At 40.1% G+C, this 16,853-nt stretch overlaps 1 protein-coding gene across 4 annotated transcripts in view; it reads right to left on the reverse strand.

The window, feature by feature from the left end:
- Positions 1 to 16,853, reverse strand: part of BICC1 (BicC family RNA binding protein 1) — a 332,167-nt gene that overhangs the window by 127,193 nt on the left and 188,121 nt on the right. For 3 of the 4 annotated variants that reach the window (XM_033208725.1, XM_033208724.1, XM_033208726.1), the window contains exon 3: positions 10,107 to 10,176. In XM_033208725.1, coding sequence (XP_033064616.1) covers positions 10,107 to 10,176 — 70 coding nt within the window. Of the gene's footprint in view, positions 1 to 10,106; positions 10,177 to 11,158; positions 11,362 to 16,853 lie in introns of those variants that run through there. The other variant, XM_033208727.1, reaches the window with a different exon arrangement.

Here is a 16,853-nt window from a genome sequence, read left to right on the forward strand (position 1 = left end):
CTGCATCTATTGAGATAATCATGTGGTTCTTGTCTTTGGTTCTGTTTATATGCTGGATTATGTTTATTGATTTGCGAATGTTGAACCTGCCTTGCATCCCAGGGATGAAGCCCACTTGATCATGGTGGACAAGCTTTTTGATGTGCTGCTGAATCCGGTTTGCCAGTATTTTATTCAGGATTTTTGCATCAATGTTCATCACGGATATTGGTCTAAAATTCTCTTTTTTTTGTTATGTGTCTGCCAGGCTTTGGTGTCAGGATGATTCTGGCCTCATAAAATGAGTTAGGGAGGTTTCCCTCTCTTTCTATTCATTGGAATAGTTTCAGAAGGAATGGTACCAGCTCCTCTTTGTACCTCTGGTAGAAGTCGGTTGTGAATCTGTCTGGTCTGGGACTTGTTTTGGTTGATAGGCTATTAATTACTGCCTCAATTTCAGAGCCTGCTATTGGTCTATTCAGGGATTCAACTTCTTCCTGCTTTAGTCTTGGGAGAGTGTAAGTGTCCAGGAAAATATCCATTTCTTCTAGATTTTCTAGTTGATTTGCATAGAGGTGTGTACAGTATTCTCTGATGGTAGTTTGTATTTCTGTGGGGTCAGTGGTGATATCCCCTTTATCATTTTTTATTGCGTCTATTTGATTCCTCTCTCTTTTCTTCTTTATTAGTCTTGCTAGCAGTCTGTCAATTTTGTTGATCTTTTCAAAAAACCAACTCCTGGATTCATTGATTTTTTGGAGGGTTTTTTGTGTCTCTATCTCCTTCAGTTCTGCTCTGATCTTAGTTATTTCTTGCCTTCTGCTAGCTTTTGAATGTGTTTGCTCTTGCCTCTCTAGTTCTTTTAATTTTGATGTTAGAGTGTCAATTTTAGATCTTTCCTGCTTTCTCTTGTGGGCATTTAGTGCTATAAATTTCCCTCTACACACTGCTTTAAATGTGTCCCAGAGATTCTGGTATGTTGTATCTTTGTTCTCACTGGTTTCAAAGAACATCTTTATTTCTTCTTTCATTTCGTTATATACCCAGTAGTCACTCAGGAGCAGGTTGTTCAGTTTCCATGTAGTTGAGCAGTTTTGATTGAGTTTCTTAGTCCTGAGTTCTAGTTTGATTGCACTGTGGTCTGAGAGACAGTTTGTTATCATTTCTGTTCTTTTACATTTGCTGAGGAGTGCTTTACTTCCAATTATGTGGTCAATTTTGGAATAAGTGTGATGTGGTGCTGAGAAGAATGTATATTCTGTTGATTTGGGGTGGAGAGTTCTATAGATGTCTATTAGGTCTGCTTGGTGCAGAGATGAGTTCAATTCCTGGATATCCTTGTTAACTTTCTGTCTCTCTGATCTGTCTAATGTTGACAGTGGAGTGTTGAAGTCTCCCATTATTATTGTATGGGAGTCTAAGTCTCTTTGTAAGTCTCTAAGGACTTGCTTTATGAATCTGGGTGCTCCTGTATTGGGTGCATATATATTTAGGAGAGTTAGCTCTTCCTGTTGAATTGATCCCTTTACCATTATGTAATGGTCTTCTTTGTCTCTTTTGATCTTTGATGGTTTAAAGTCTGTTTTATCAGAGACTAGGATTGCAACCCCTGCTTTTTTTTGTTCTCCATTTGCTTGGTAGATCTTCCTCCATCCCTTTATTTTGAGCTTATGTATGTCTCTGCATGTGAGATGGGTCTCCTGAATACAGCAGACTGATGGGTCTTGACTCTATCCAGTTTGCCAGTCTGTGTCTTTTAATTGGACCATTTAGTCCATTTACATTTAAGGTTAATATTGTTATGTGTGAACTTGATCCTGCCATTATGATATTAACTGGTTATTTTGCTCGTTAGTTGATGCAGTTTCTTCCTAACCTCGATGGTCTTTACATTTTGGCTGTTTTTGCAGTGACTGGTACTGGTTGTTCCTTTCCATGTTTAGTGCTTCCTTCAGGGTCTCTTGTAAGGCAGGCCTGGTGGTGAGAAAATCTCTAAGCATTTGCTTATCTGTAAAGGATTTTATTTCTCCTTCACTTATGAAACTTAGTTTGGCTGGATATGAAATTCTGGGTTGAAAATTCTTTTCTTTAAGAACATTGACTGTAATCCCAGCACTTTGGGAGGCCGAGACGGGCGGATCACGAGGTCAGGAGATCGAGACCATCCTGGCTAACACGGTGAAACCCCGTCTCTACTAAAAATACAAAAACTAGCCGGGCGAGGTGGCGGGCGCCTGTAGTCCCAGCTACTCGGGAGGCTGAGGCAGGAGAATGGCGTAAACCCAGGAGGCGGAGCTTGCAGTGAGCTGAGATCCGGCCACTGCACTCCAGTCCGGGCGACAGAGCGAGACTCCGCCTCAAAAAAAAAAAAAAAAAAAAAAAAAAAGAACATTGAACATTGGCCCCCACTCTCTTCTGGCTTGGAGAGTTTCTGCCGAGAGATCTGCTGTTAGTCTGATGGGCTTCCCTTTGTGGTAACCCGACCTTTCTCTCTGGCTGCCCTTAAGATTTTTTCCTTCATTTCAACTTTGGTGAATCTGGCAATTATGTGTCTTGGAGTTGCTCTTCTGGAGGAGTATCTTTGTGGCGTTCTCTGTATTTCCTGAATTTGAATGTTGGCCTGCCCGACTAGGTTGGGGAAGTTCTCCTGGATGATATCCTGAAGAGTGTTTTCCAACTTGGTTCCATTTTCCCCCTCACTTTCAGGCACCCCAATCAGACGTAGATTTGGTCTTTTTACATTATCCCATACTTCTTGCAGGCTTTGTTCATTTCTTTTTCTTCTTTTTTCTTTTGGTTTCTCTTCTCGCTTCCTTTCATTCATTTGATCCTCAATCGCTGATACTCTCTCTTCCAGTTGATCCAGTCGGTTACTGAAGCTTGTGCATTTGTCACGTATTTCTCGTGTCATGGTTTTCATCTCTGTCATTTCGTTTATGACCTTCTCTGCATTAATTAGTCTGTCAATTCTTCCACTCTTTTTTCAAGATTTTTAGTTTCTTTGCGCTGGGTACATAATTCCTCCTTTAGCTCTGAGAAGTTTGATGGACTGAAGCCTTCTTCTCTCATCTCGTCAAAGTCATTCTCTGAGCAGCTTTGATCCGTTGCTGGCGATGGGCTGTGCTCCTTTGCAGGGGGAGATGCGCTCTTAGTTTTTGAATTTCCAGCTTTTCTGCCCTGCTTTTTCCCCATCTTTGTGGTTTTATCTGTCTCTGGTCTTTGATGATGGTGACGTACTGATGGGGTTTTGGTATAGGTGTCCTTCCTGTTTGATAGTTTTCCTTCTGACAGTCAGGACCCTCAGCTGTAGGTCTGTTGGAGATTGCTTGAGGTCCACTCCAGACCCTGTTTGCCTGGGTATCAGCAGCAGAGGTTGCAGAAGATAGAATATTGCTGAACAGTGAGTGTACCTGTCTGATTCTTACTTTGGAAGCTTCCTCTCAGGGTGTTCTCCACCCTGTGAGGTGTGGGGTGTCAGACTGCCCCTAGTGGGGGATGTCTCCCAGCTAGGCTACTCAGGGGTCAGGGACCCACTTCAGCAGGCAGTCTGTCCATTGTCAGATCTCAACCTCCGTGTTGGGAGATCCACTGCTCTCTTCAAAGCTGTCAGACAGAGTCATTTGCGTCTGCAGAGGTTCTGCTGCCTTTTTGTTGTTGTTGTTTTTTTAGCTGTGCCCTGTCCCTAGAGGTGGAGTCTAGAGAGACAAGCAGGTTTCCTTGAGCTGCTGTGAGCTCCACCCAGTTCGAGCTTCCCAGCGGCTTTGTTTACCTACTTAAGCCTCAGCAATGGCGGGCGCCCCTCCCCCAGCCTCGCTGCTGCCTTGCGGTTAGATCGCAGACTGCTGTGTTAGCAATGAGGGAGGCTCTGTGTGCGTGGGACCCTCCCGGCCAGGTGTGGGATGTATTCTCCTGGTGTGCCCGTTTGCTTAAAGCACAATATTGGGGTGGGAGTTACCCGATTTTCCAGGTGTTGTGTGTCTCAGTTCCCCTGGCTAAGAAAAGGGATTCCCTTCCCCCTTGCGCTTCCCAGGTGAGGTGATGCCTCGCCCTGCTGCAGCTCTCGCTGGTCGGGCTGCAGCAGCTGACCAGCACCGATTGTCCGGCACTCCCTACTGAGATGACCCCAGTACCTCAGTTGAAAATGCAGAAATCACCACTCTTCTGTGTCGCTCGCGCTGGGAGTTGGAGACTGGAGCTGTTCCTATTCGTCCATCTTGCTCTGCACCCCCCACCCCCGAGGTCAGGATTTCAAGACCAGCCTGGCCAACACGGTGAAACTCTGTCTCTACTAAAAATACACACAAAAAAATTAGCTGGCTAGGCGTGGTGGCTCATGCCTGTAATCCCAGCAGTTTGGGAGGCTGAAGTGGGTGGAATACCTGAGGTCGGGAGTTCAAGACCAGCCTGGCCAACATGGAGAAACCCTGTCTCTACTAAAAATACAAAATTAGCCGGGTGTGGTGGTCGTGGGTGCCTTGTAATCCCAGTCACTCGGGAGGCTGAGCCAGGACAACTGCTTGAACCCGGGAGGTGGAGGCTGTGGTGAGCCGAGATTGCACCATTGCACTCCAGCCTGGGCAACAAGAGCAAAACTCCATCTCAAATAATAATAATAATAATAATAATTAGTTGGGCATGGTAGTGTGTGCCTGCAGTCCCAGGCACTGAGGAGGCTGAGGCAGGAGAACTGCTTGAACCCGCAAGGCAGAGGTTGCCATGGTGAAACTGCACTACTTCACTCCAGCCTGGGTAACAGAGTGAGATTCTGTCTCAAAAAATACAAAATAAATGTAATTTAATAACAAACAATGCCCTTACACTCTATTTTTTTAACCTAGTTGGGTTATTTTACTACTGGCTACGACCCACTAACCTAACACCTGACACACGAATAGGCTGCAACCCACCATTGGAAACACTTTGGTCCAGCATGGCATGCCCTGCCATGCATTTTCCCTGCCCTCAGCCCTTTAAGTGCAACTATGTTAAAGCCCTCAACTAACTAGTTCACTATGAACACCCAAAAAAAGTGTAAGCATACTCAACAAAACATTTTCTTCTGGAAAAAACAAAATGAACTGTCTACTATTTTTCTCATGCTAACATTTTCTATTAGATATCTACTTGTTCTGATAAAATGTAACCAAAAACAATAAAAACTCACGGAATTCTAAAGATTCTTTTGTTGATTCTGGGAGGAAGAGAATGGTTGAACTTGGTGCCAAATTGCCTCCAAACCAGGAAACATCAAGCAACCCAGTCAATGCCTCTCATTCCTGCTAGTCCTGGGGTTTCATAAGTCATCATGCAACTTGCAGAGAATAGTTCCTATCACTTGGTTGAACTCTGCAATAAACCTTCATTCATGCTGACCTCAGTTATTTAAAATTTGGCTTAAAAACTTTAAACAATTTTTTACTCACTGTTTTAGTCTGTTTTCATAGTGCAATAAAGAAACACCTGAGACTGGGTAATTTACAAAGGAAAGAGCTTTAATTGACCCACAGTTCTGCATGCCTGGGGAGGCCTCAGGAAACTTACAATCATGGTGGAAGGGAAAGCAGGCACATCTTACATGGCAGCAGGGGACAGAGAGCGTGGGAAGGAAGAACTGTCAACAGTTTTAAACTCATCAGATCTTGTGAGAACTCATTCACTATCATGAGAACAGTGTGGTTTAATTCCACACACCAGATCACTCCCTTGACACATGGGGATAAAGGGGATTACAATTCGAGATAAGACCTGGGTGGGGACACAGAGCCAAACCATACCATTTACCGTTTACCTTCGCCAGTCTAAGAAGAGACTGATAAGGAGATTAAGAGCAAAAGAAGACTGTGAGAAAAATGTTTACCTGTTTAAGAAAACAAACTTATCTAGCATCATGAAGCTCACAACACAATATACCAGTGTGATAAATTCTCATTACAAATCATTTTTATCTATTTCTTAAAGCAGATCTGGCAGGACTTCTATTTGGCAAAACATTCAAATTTGTTAAGAATGCAATTTGTACTTTAATGAAGCTTCATTTATTCTAAAATACTAAGGCTATGATTCAGAATAGCATGTTAAAAATGTTAATGAGTGCTTGAAGTTATTCTGTTGGTAAGGGTGTATGGTATTAAACACCTTAATCCTTAAATACTGGTTTCACAGGCACAAACCTCAAATTTTTCAATGTAAAGGAGACTGCTCTAGTATTCTCACTCTAAGAGTTAGAATCAGTTAGATTTTTTATCCACTCAAAATAAATTTACGTTATACAGAAGAAATACCAAATGCTTTGTTTTTCTCAATTGTGACCCTCTTTAAGACAATTCTATAGTCACCGATTTAAATGTCCATTATACTGAACCTTAAATGCTCAGTTCTCTCCAGCTCTAACGCGGATTCAACCTTCCAACAATTTCCAATACTCTAGAGATGTTTTAAAAAATTCTAGGGCAAGGCCTTGAAAAATTACCAATTGGGTACAATGTTCACTATCTGTGTAACAGTAACACTAAAAGCCCAATCTCCACCAGTATGCAATAAACTCATGTAAAAAAACATTCACATGTACCCCTGAATCTAAAATTTAAAAAAGTTTAAATAATTCTATAGTTCCTTAGTTTATATCACAAAACATGCACTTACCTAAAATGCTCTGTGCACATGAAAATATTTCTATTACTTTTCCCCCCACTATATTCCATCTAGAATACAGTCACAGAAGAATGAAAGGGGAGTGAAAGGTAAGAAAAGCGAGATAAGAAAGGGAGGAGGGAAGGGAATGGACAAAAATTAGATGGTCTTTTATCCAACATTTAGCACAGGCACAGAATAATGAGGTTGTCATCACTCTAAACTAATCCACGTTAACTGACTACAAAGATGATAGAACAATGAAATTAATGCATCCATAAAAATGTAGTTCTATAGATGCCAAGATGGGCATTATCCAGAAGTGACTGTAGAAGGACTCTGCCTGTTACCCACTGCCTTCAGAACACGTGGTCTTCTTAGTGACTAAATCATGATATTTCCATGTTAGATAGTGAGATTTGTGTTTCCTCACAAATCTCAGCCTGACCATAAGAACAAGCAGTGAAACTTGTTAAATAAAGCAGCTCCCACTACCAGCCTCAGAACTACTGAGCCAGCATCTTTAAAGGAGAAGAATCTGACCTCGCTAACTGATGCCAAATTCAGGCTGTTGGCTGCTTTTCTTGCCCGGCAGCTTCCTACCAGCGCTTCAAGCAAGTGAGCCACACAGCCACTCAAACAGCAGCTCTGGATATAGGATTAATGGCTTAAAAAATAAAGTTCAGACAGAGCTATGGAAGCTAATTTAGGAAGCACAGGACTAAATTCCAGTAAGGTAAAAGAAGGGGGCAAACTGGTAACAGTGGCTATGAAAAATGTTTGCCTAGGCTCAAATATTTAGCCAACATGCATTTTAGAAACTCAAAAGTGACATGCAACACAACTGTACTGTCTCTAGCACAGCCTGGGGATTATGTATATATTCCAAAGTTTCACATCACCATGGGATTTTGAATGTAATTATCACCCAAAATATGGCATGGGTCCCTAAATACATTTATATTCTTGGGTCTCCTGAATAATAATAATCTGGAATGAAAAAGCATTAAAACCAACAATTCCTTCCTCTATAACACCCAGGGGTGAGAAGGAACAGCCACATCAGATGAAAGAGCAAATAATTACCTTCTAACATTCCTCCTGCCATTTTCATTTCATATTTATTAAATACAAATTTTGGTCCAAAAATTGCATCTCTGAAGTGAATCACTTAAAAAATAATATAGGTATACACATACCAGGGATATTAGCCAAGAACTGATTCAGCAGCTGTGTGCTTAAATGATAAGAGCAACTCAAGTAAATTCTGAACAGTAAATTCCTCTGAGGCAAACTTCGGATTCTCTCTCTTCCATGTTCTCTTTAAGTGCATTCTGTGCATCATATAGTAGTATATACATCCATAACACTTCATAAATAATACAAAATAAAATGATGCCTGTAGATTCAGGCCTGAAGGGATCAATTCTTAGGCACAATTCCAAAGGTTAATTTTAACCATGTGGAAATTATGTCAAACGCCGTAGAATGTACTGCTGAAATATTCTTAATTCCAAAGCAAAATATATAATCAAAATGTGCAATATAGTTGGCCATTCTGAATGGGTTAAGTGCCAATGACAAGAAACCAACGAATAAAATCGATTCATCTCCGTATTTTCTGAAATGTCTAATGTCACCACATTTTGAACAAAAACTAAACAGTTCTCAGTTTCTCAGGATAATGGCATGGGGAGAGGAAAACAACAGCATGGATACTGCAAGAGAATAAGACATAAAAAGTTATCTGGAATTGTTTTATTGTTCACGTTTTCTTGGGGATTTTCTTCGGAGACTGATTAAGTTGCATTTTTATTAGGCTAGTAATAAAGCTAATTTTATTCTTTAAGTAAAAATGCCTGACAATAGGGAAAGAAGATTTAGTCTACGTTCAAGTTCCAATTTACTCAAGTAGTAGGACAGAAATTTTTAAATGCTGCAAATAGCTAGATAATCCATGAACGGCAGTTTCTTCTTCTGCATGATGAGTACAAAACATTCCAACATACCACAAAAATTACTGAAGATTAATTAAGAATATATTCTACACCACTTGAGAAATACAAGTTTATACAAAGATACAGAATTGCACTTGCAAATTCACCATGTCTTCTTATGATTGTTTAGCATATAAGTTCCCAATTCCTTGCCGCCCATGATAACAATTAAAAAGGTAACAAGGCTGAGTGCGGTGGCTCACACCTGTAATCCCAACACTCTGGAAGATCAAGGCAGGAGAGTTGCTTGAACTCAGGGGTTCAAGACCAGCCTGAGCAACACATAGTGTAATTCCATCTCTACAAAAAACGCAAACATCAGCCAAGCATGGTGGTGTGTGCCTATAGTCCCAGCTACTCAAGTCTGTGGTGGGAGGATGGCTTGAGCCTGGGAGGGTAAGGCTGCAGTGAGCCATGATCATGCCACTGCACTCCAGCCTGGGTGACAGAGTGAGACCCTGTCTCAAAACAACAACAACAAAAAGTAACAAGAAAGGAGTTTCTATAGGAATTCCTGTCAATTCAAGTCCAGCTAACAACACTCACTAAATAACTAAAATAATTTTTATTCCATGTGATGAGTTAACTCTAATGAAATGCAATTAAAAGAAGGCAAACTGGACTGAAGTAAGAAAGGAAACTGAGAAATCTTGCAATGTTATCATTTAGCAGTAAATCATGGGGAGAAGGGGCAGCAAATATGAAACTAAACAGCAACAATAAGAAAGCCAGACCATGATGGATAATGTTCAGACTGCAATTTTTTTTAATTGTTTGATGGTATTTGTCATTATATCCTGACAACTACATGCATCTGCATTCTTCTAATGAAATATACTCAACAAAGTTTGTTGAGACTAAGGTCATATTTTAAAAACTATCCATAAAAATATATACTAGCAGGTCACATTTGAAAATACTATGTAATCCAGGAAGAAAACTAAGGAGGCCTTTATTTTCATTTCTGAACATCTATACATTGTGTAGTGTCCCATAGGGTAAAACCAGGCAAGGGAAACACTCAGCCTAAAAGGGAAATCTAATGGGTTCTTTGCTGTCTGACAGATGAAGACAAGCAGCACTCGGGACCTGAAATCTAAGGTTCATATCATACTGGAAGGAAAAAAAAAGCAGCTATTAAACCTGTGTAGTACATAAAAAAGAACTCTGAAATATAAACAATAGAAATTTATGTGTTAAAAACATGTGAAGAGTTACCATGACTCATGATATCAATCGAATGAGCACCCTTGAAATCACAGGTTGCTGTATCTTTTTACATTTCTATCATAATGTTAATAGTTAATATTTTTCTGTTGCTGGATAAAAAACTATATATTATTTTTAATCATGAAAATCCTCCTGAAAGAATTCTACTTAACAAATATTTTGGGACAAAAGTGTTAAGAATAAATGTTAGTTTTTTTCCCCAGCAAACCTGCAGTGATTCCATAATCTCAGTTATCAAAACCACCTATTTCTCGCTCTCTCACAATTTACCTTTCTTGGATTTGGCTCCGATCTTCAGTTTTGATGGCCAAGCAATCTGCGTATTTGTTTCCTCCATGATCTGTAACCAAAATTGAGAGAAATATTGACTCAATTAAAAAATTGTATTTACAGATAAGATTTTTCACACACAAAAAAGTTTATTTTCAAGTTCCTAGCTTCATGTTGATACAAAATGATCTCATTTGAAAACAATGCAAAGAAAAAAAAAACCCTTGGGGGGAAAAAGATTTTTTATAAGCCTTTAATCTATTAGAAATATTCAAATATATTTTGTTACTCCCAGTGTTCCTCTCCACGATGCTTCAGAATTTTAACACAAAGACCAAAAAGTACATGAACAAGTAATTAACCCAACTTGATGCCAGAACCGTCAGAGATGCTTGTGCTGAATAAAATTCCCCAAGACAATTGCCAAGGGATTGCAACACACCAAACATGATTCCTGTAATACAAAACTGCATGAGTTAGACCATACTAAATGAAGATTTTTTTTCCCTGGGGGAAAAAATAACTTACTTTGGGCACATTTGTATTTCATTAAAACTGATGAAAACCTTCTAAATGCAACATCACGTCGTAAGACTGCATTCCCCATCATCCTTTTCCTGGTTCAGAATGGCATTTTTGCCAAAAGTCCTTCCCACTTGCACACGCAGCTAACACTGGCTAGGAGGTCTCAAGACCTAAATGAGTGGAAGCACCAGGACAAGTGAGGGAAGCAACGACTGTCCAGCAACGGAAATGGACGGTAAACAAGAGAAGAACAGGATTTAAAATGTGCATCCTTTGTTCCTCACTAATTTTGCATCAATTACACAAAATTAATGTTTGCTCATGTAACACAAACACAGAATTAACCAAACTAATAGGGCAAACTACTAACCAATATGCAAACAGAAAAAAAAAAAAATCATTCATTACTTTAATCACTTGAAATAAACTAGGATAATACTTATCTTTAATACGGATTGAGAGTTCATTAAATAAATTAATGGTGAAAACAACTTAAACACATCAAGAGTGCAATGAATAATAAGTACCTTTTTCTCCTCAGTACTGGCTTTGTACCAGGCACAAGGAAATGGTTCACATGTATCATACTTCATTGAACCCCCTTTATCATAATATAAAAGGGCTTCCAGCAGATGTTTCAGACTGTAAGTCCACATATGCATTTTGTCTATTCATTGTAGGGTTTTTCAAAGTTTGAGCCAACACTTTTAAATCTGAGAATTTCATAGAAAAATTCAGATTTCTGGTTCTCTGGAAAACTTGGCCAATTTAGCACAGACAGCTCACAATCCCACATGGCAACGTTTGGCTGGCAATGAGCAACAGCTGTCCCCTTCAGTCAGGGTCAGCAGGCTCTGAGCTGCTCCCAGTCCCTACTGTGTCTCTCTGAGGTCAAAGGCCACTCGCCATCATCATCATGGCATTGTACTGCTCACTTGCCATTTTATCATGGTGTTTGCTGTTTTTCTCAGAGCAATATTTCTCTACACCTATGGCTCTATTAAAAATTGAACAAAAGTAAGGCCACACTGTCTTCACTAAGTCAAGGTACTGGTCTGGCCCTGAAGGCAGGTGAGCTGGTTACCTTAACCCTACAGCACCTGGCCCCAGCTGCTTCTCTCATTCATGCTTGTCTCTGCTAATGTGTTTAGTTGTTTGCGCCATCAACTCGGTTAGTTAAGTCTAAACCAGTAGTAAAAAATAAAAAATAAAATGTTATTTCTCAACTCCCTCGGCATCAGCCATGATGCCACCCCAAAAACATGTCCAGCAGGCTCCCCTGCTGAGCTCCTGCATTCACTGTTATCTCTTCCCCACAATTTCCCATCCCCGCCCCTTCTCATGCTCAGACTTCAGCTGCCATCTTGTCCAACTCCCCATCCTTTTCTACTCTCACACCAACCCAACCACAATTATTCTTCCCACCTCACTGTGTTTATTTCCCTCCTAACCCTTATTGCAAGTAGAAATCCTCTTATTTTCTGTACGTACTTATTTACAGCCTGTCTTTGCAAAACAGAAACTAAATTCTCTGCCCTGTACATAGCAGGCCCTGGATTTAACTAGTTTCAGAATTTTCCTCTAAGTTACTTTAGACTCTCAAAGAGATAAGATAGAAAAATAAGGCTGCATGCAGTGGCTCATGCCTATAATCCCAGCACTGAGGCAGGAGGACTGCTTGAGGCCAGGAGTTTGAGAACAGCCTGGACAATATGGTGAGACTCCATCTCTACAAAAAAATACAAAAATTAGCTGGGCATGGTAGCAGACACCTGTAGTCCCAGTTACTCAGGAGGCTGAAGCAGGTGGATCACTTGAGCCCAGGAGTTTAAGGGTGCAGTGGGCTATGATCATGCTACCATATTCCAGCCTGGGCTACAGACTGAGACATTGTTTCTAAAACAACAACAACAACAACAACAAACAGAAAGAAAGATAGAAAAATAAGATCTTATTATAATGCTGCTGTTGGTGCGGAGGCAGTAAGAAAACAATCTACATGCTTTTCCTTTTCTGAATTAAATAATGCAGTTGCTTAATCCAGTAAATGATGTCAAGGGCCATATTATGATACTGTAACAGATGTTTCCCTTTTAACGTATGGGTAGAAGGCGTAACTTTCTGAAATCTTAAATCGTTAGAACTGCCCAGAAATCACCCTGCATGTACACTCATTTTATTAAGCACCAATAGGTGCCCCATGACAGGAAATAATATGCCAGAGAAAATATCCTAAGAGTAGTAGGTAACTGCCATCAAGTTGGGAAGACAGCTTTATACACACTCCTTCTAACTCCCACTACAACTCCCTGTCTATACTGTGCAGAGAAGTGGGCTCACAAAGACCACTCTCAACCTACTCACGTCAACACTGTGTGTAAGGGAAAGTGGGGTAATCCAAGCCTCGAATCCCTAATTCTAACACCAGAGTTCTGTATACTATACCACATGACCTCTAAAGTTCTATGAGCCAGAGTAAATGCCAAACCTCTTAGAGAAAACAAACTGCCAGTAATTAGAACTTGGCATCTGGAGCTGACCTCTCCTATACAACTAGAAAAAAAGTGACTCTCTGGAACACCATTTCTGGCCAGCTAATGCCAACTCCTTGGATCATTCATGAAGCTGCTAGCCCCACACAGAGCTCTGGCCGGATGCCTTTGCAGACATCCTTTATTTGTTCATCACTGTGTGTAATCTAGCCATTATGAGCAAGGACTCTGGAGACAAATACCAGTTCTGCTGCTTCCTAGGGGTGCTGTGTTGAGCGAATTACTTAACTTCTATCAGTCTCAACTTCCTCCTCTGTAAAATTCATTATCATATCTATTTCTAAAGTTGTTGTGAGAACTTAATGAGAAAACCCTAAGCACATAGCATGGCACATAGTGAGTGCTTGATAATATCAGCCCTTGCATTTCTGATGATATTGATAAGTTTTGGTCAGACAGGCACAGTCCTAGATACGAGGGATACAACAGCAAACGAGATGATTCCTACCTTGCAGGAGCTCAGAATCTAACAAGGGAGAAGACAAGCTAATTCCCGTCATGGTACTATGTGCCATGTTTCAGAATGGGGCAGCACCATATGAGCATGTACAGAGGGGATCCTAACCCAGTCGTGGGTAGTCAAGGAAAGCTACCTCAAGAAAATGCTTACTAATGCTGTGACCTAGAGGAGGAGAAAAAGTTGGCTCACCAGAGAAAAGGTGAAGAAAGTGTCCCAGGAAGAGGAGAAGGGCATGTGGAAAGGTCTGGAAAAAGAAGAGACGGCTGGTACCTGCAAGGCCCTGAGGGTGATTCAGTGCAGTCGAAGGGCTTCGAGGTTCTCCCCACACATCCAGGATGGGTAACGTGTCTCCTGTCATCCCCACTGTCCTACGGCTGTGCACACTAATGCCCTTCAAACTGACTTGAATTGGTGACACAAAGAGAAGCCAACAAGTACCTGTGCTTGGCTGACACTCCCTACAAATAAATTCTGGCCAGTGCAGTGATTACACATAGGAAGGGGCCACACTTACTCACTTTTGGGAAGTCAAATTTTTCCTTAGGATGTTATCAACGACGCTTTTAAAACCATCATCTACAATGACTCCATTGTAGGTCTATTCTTACAGCTTTGATATGGCACACTATTAATTTGTGATAGCCTCAGTCAGTGATGGGAGTAGTGGAGTGTGAAGCATCTGTCATGGGGGTGGGGGGTGGGGGGTAGGGGAGGAAGCACAGGTCTCTACAGGGGGTATGGGTGGAGGTTGGTCTAGGAACTTCAGTACTGGAGCTAGATTATTGCATCTGGGGGCTGACAAGCACATCTCCTGCAGGGGGTGTGTGGGTAGAGGTTGGTTCCAGGAACCCCAGTACTAGAGCTAGGTTACCAGATCTGAGGGCTGACAGGCACATCTCCTGCAGGGGGTGTGGGTAGAGGTTGGTTCCAGGAACCCCAGTACTAGAGCTAGGTTACCGGATCTGAGGGCTGACAGGCACATCTCCTGCAGGGGGTGTGGGTAGAGGTTGGTTCCAGAACCCCAGTACTGGAGCTAGGTTACTGGATGTGAGGGCTGACAAGCACATCTCCTGCAGGTGGCATGGGATGGAAGAAGGGGTACCAAGGCAGGAAGTAAGGCAGTAAGCAAGTCAGAGGTTCTGTATCCACAAATTATGCAAAAATATGTACTAAATGTTCATCAGGCAGGTAAATCAGGGAACTGGAAAAGGTAAGGCTAAGAAGATGTGGTTGAAATCAAAGAAGCCACAAAACTGCTGAGAAGAAAATGACTTTTTCTTTTTCAGGGGAAATAAAAAATTCCAGAGTGAGTTTCAGTTAGTTGGTTTTTGGTCTTTAAAAAAATCTCACTATTGTCCCTATTTGCACCTTCACAAAACCAAAACTCAAAGAACAAACTACTGATTTTGAATTATTTTCTATAAACATTAAAGTAACATTTTCAAAAACATCATGGAAATAAAGAGATAATTTTATGGATGCTACAATGGACAGAGACACTGACACTTTTTCAAGAGGATACTGTGCATTTCTCACAATCCAATTCCCGAAAAATCTGACAAGAAAATCACTTCCAAGAAACATATGATATGCTTAAGTAAGTCAACATGTTGTCCAAAATGTTTAGTTTGCTTTCAAGGAATAATTCAGTTAAGCAGATCATTCTGGTCATCCCCCACTCAAAATATGATGCTGATGCCTCCCAGTTGTGTGAAATGTTACCTGAAAGTTGGGAAACATGTTTAAAATAATTAGTACTTCCTTATGGAAACAAAACTATAAATATAATGGTGTCAGTTAAATTAGGGAATGCCAAGTTATGCAAAGCCACAAAATCTCTGCGAAGAAAATGATGTTGTCTCAGGGCCGGGGGAGGGGGTGCGGTGGGGGGAGCCCTAAAGTGAATTCCAGCTAGTTTCTTAAAATCTTACTATTGTCCCTACTTCCACCACCACAAAATCAAAAGAAAGTTCAAAGAACAAACATCTGATGTTGAATCCTTTTCCATGAACATTAAAACACACATTATTTTAAAACTCTTGTCCTAACTCATAATTCTGGATGCTGTATGATTTTGCTATTTCAGGTAAGTGAGTTTCAACTTCTGGACATCCTCATTGACAAAAAAAAATCACTTCTCAATTTTACCAATCTCTGCTAGGGTTCTTTAGCTGCTCTCTTAGAATAGCAATCCTATATGTCATAAGAAAAGAGATTTTGGAGGAGTCCATCTAAAAATGTAACTATTTGAATATATAATTGTTTTAAATTTCTGTTGTTAGATGTACTGTGCTCATTTCTTATAGGGAACTAATAATTGAAGTGTAACTTCATTCTTATGGTAGTATCAGATTTGATGAATAGCAAATATTCATAGTAACAAAAGGACTTGCCCAAAGAATATCAATTTTAAAATATATGAAACAATTAAAATTAAGATTGCTGATACAAGAAAAAATATATATTTTTTTATTTCATCTGCAAAAGTTTTTTTTCATCATAAAAATCTGATGAAGATAGCATGCTATAGATCTGTAACAGCTTTGGAAGTTAAATAGTTACCTTAACTTTCCACTTTATATTTAAATTTTATAAATAGGAAGTAATGCTCCCTGATCCAAGACTTAAGTATTTCTTTTCCATATTAAAAAGGTACCAAATAAATATAAAATTGTATGTTCCTGTTTTCTTTTCAGTTTCTGTGGGGCTTTGGGGGGTACAAGTAGGAAGGGAAGGTAATGTTTACAAAAGCTAGAATTACAATTTTTTTTGTAATTAGAAGAAAGTCGGTAAGCTATTGAAAATATTTCAGAGATTTACACCGAATCATTTAAGTAATCTCACTTTCTTGAAATAAACTGCTAAAGTTAGAATAAAATAAACAAGTAAAATCTAATCAAATTCTACAAGTAGTTTCATCCATGATAAAAATAATTTCCATTCATATTCTTCAATGCTCAAGTCGTAATAGATTTATCTCATCTGCAACAAATTCCAGATTAGTATACCATGTGGAAAGAGAACATATCTACCAATGTTCACTAAACCATATATTTTGCAGGTTTGCAGCAATTACAGGATAATATCTTACAGATGAAGGAAACCTATGCCAAGCCAGCAATATTCTACTAACATGCTTATTTCACCAAATTCTTCACTCCAGACGTAAAGTTAAAAATCCACAGGTAAGTAATCAGCATCTCAGATCAC

This window comes from Trachypithecus francoisi, unplaced genomic scaffold (assembly GCF_009764315.1).
Source record: "Trachypithecus francoisi isolate TF-2019V2 unplaced genomic scaffold, Tfra_2.0 Lachesis_group9, whole genome shotgun sequence".
Classification (NCBI taxonomy): domain Eukaryota; kingdom Metazoa; phylum Chordata; class Mammalia; order Primates; family Cercopithecidae; genus Trachypithecus; species Trachypithecus francoisi.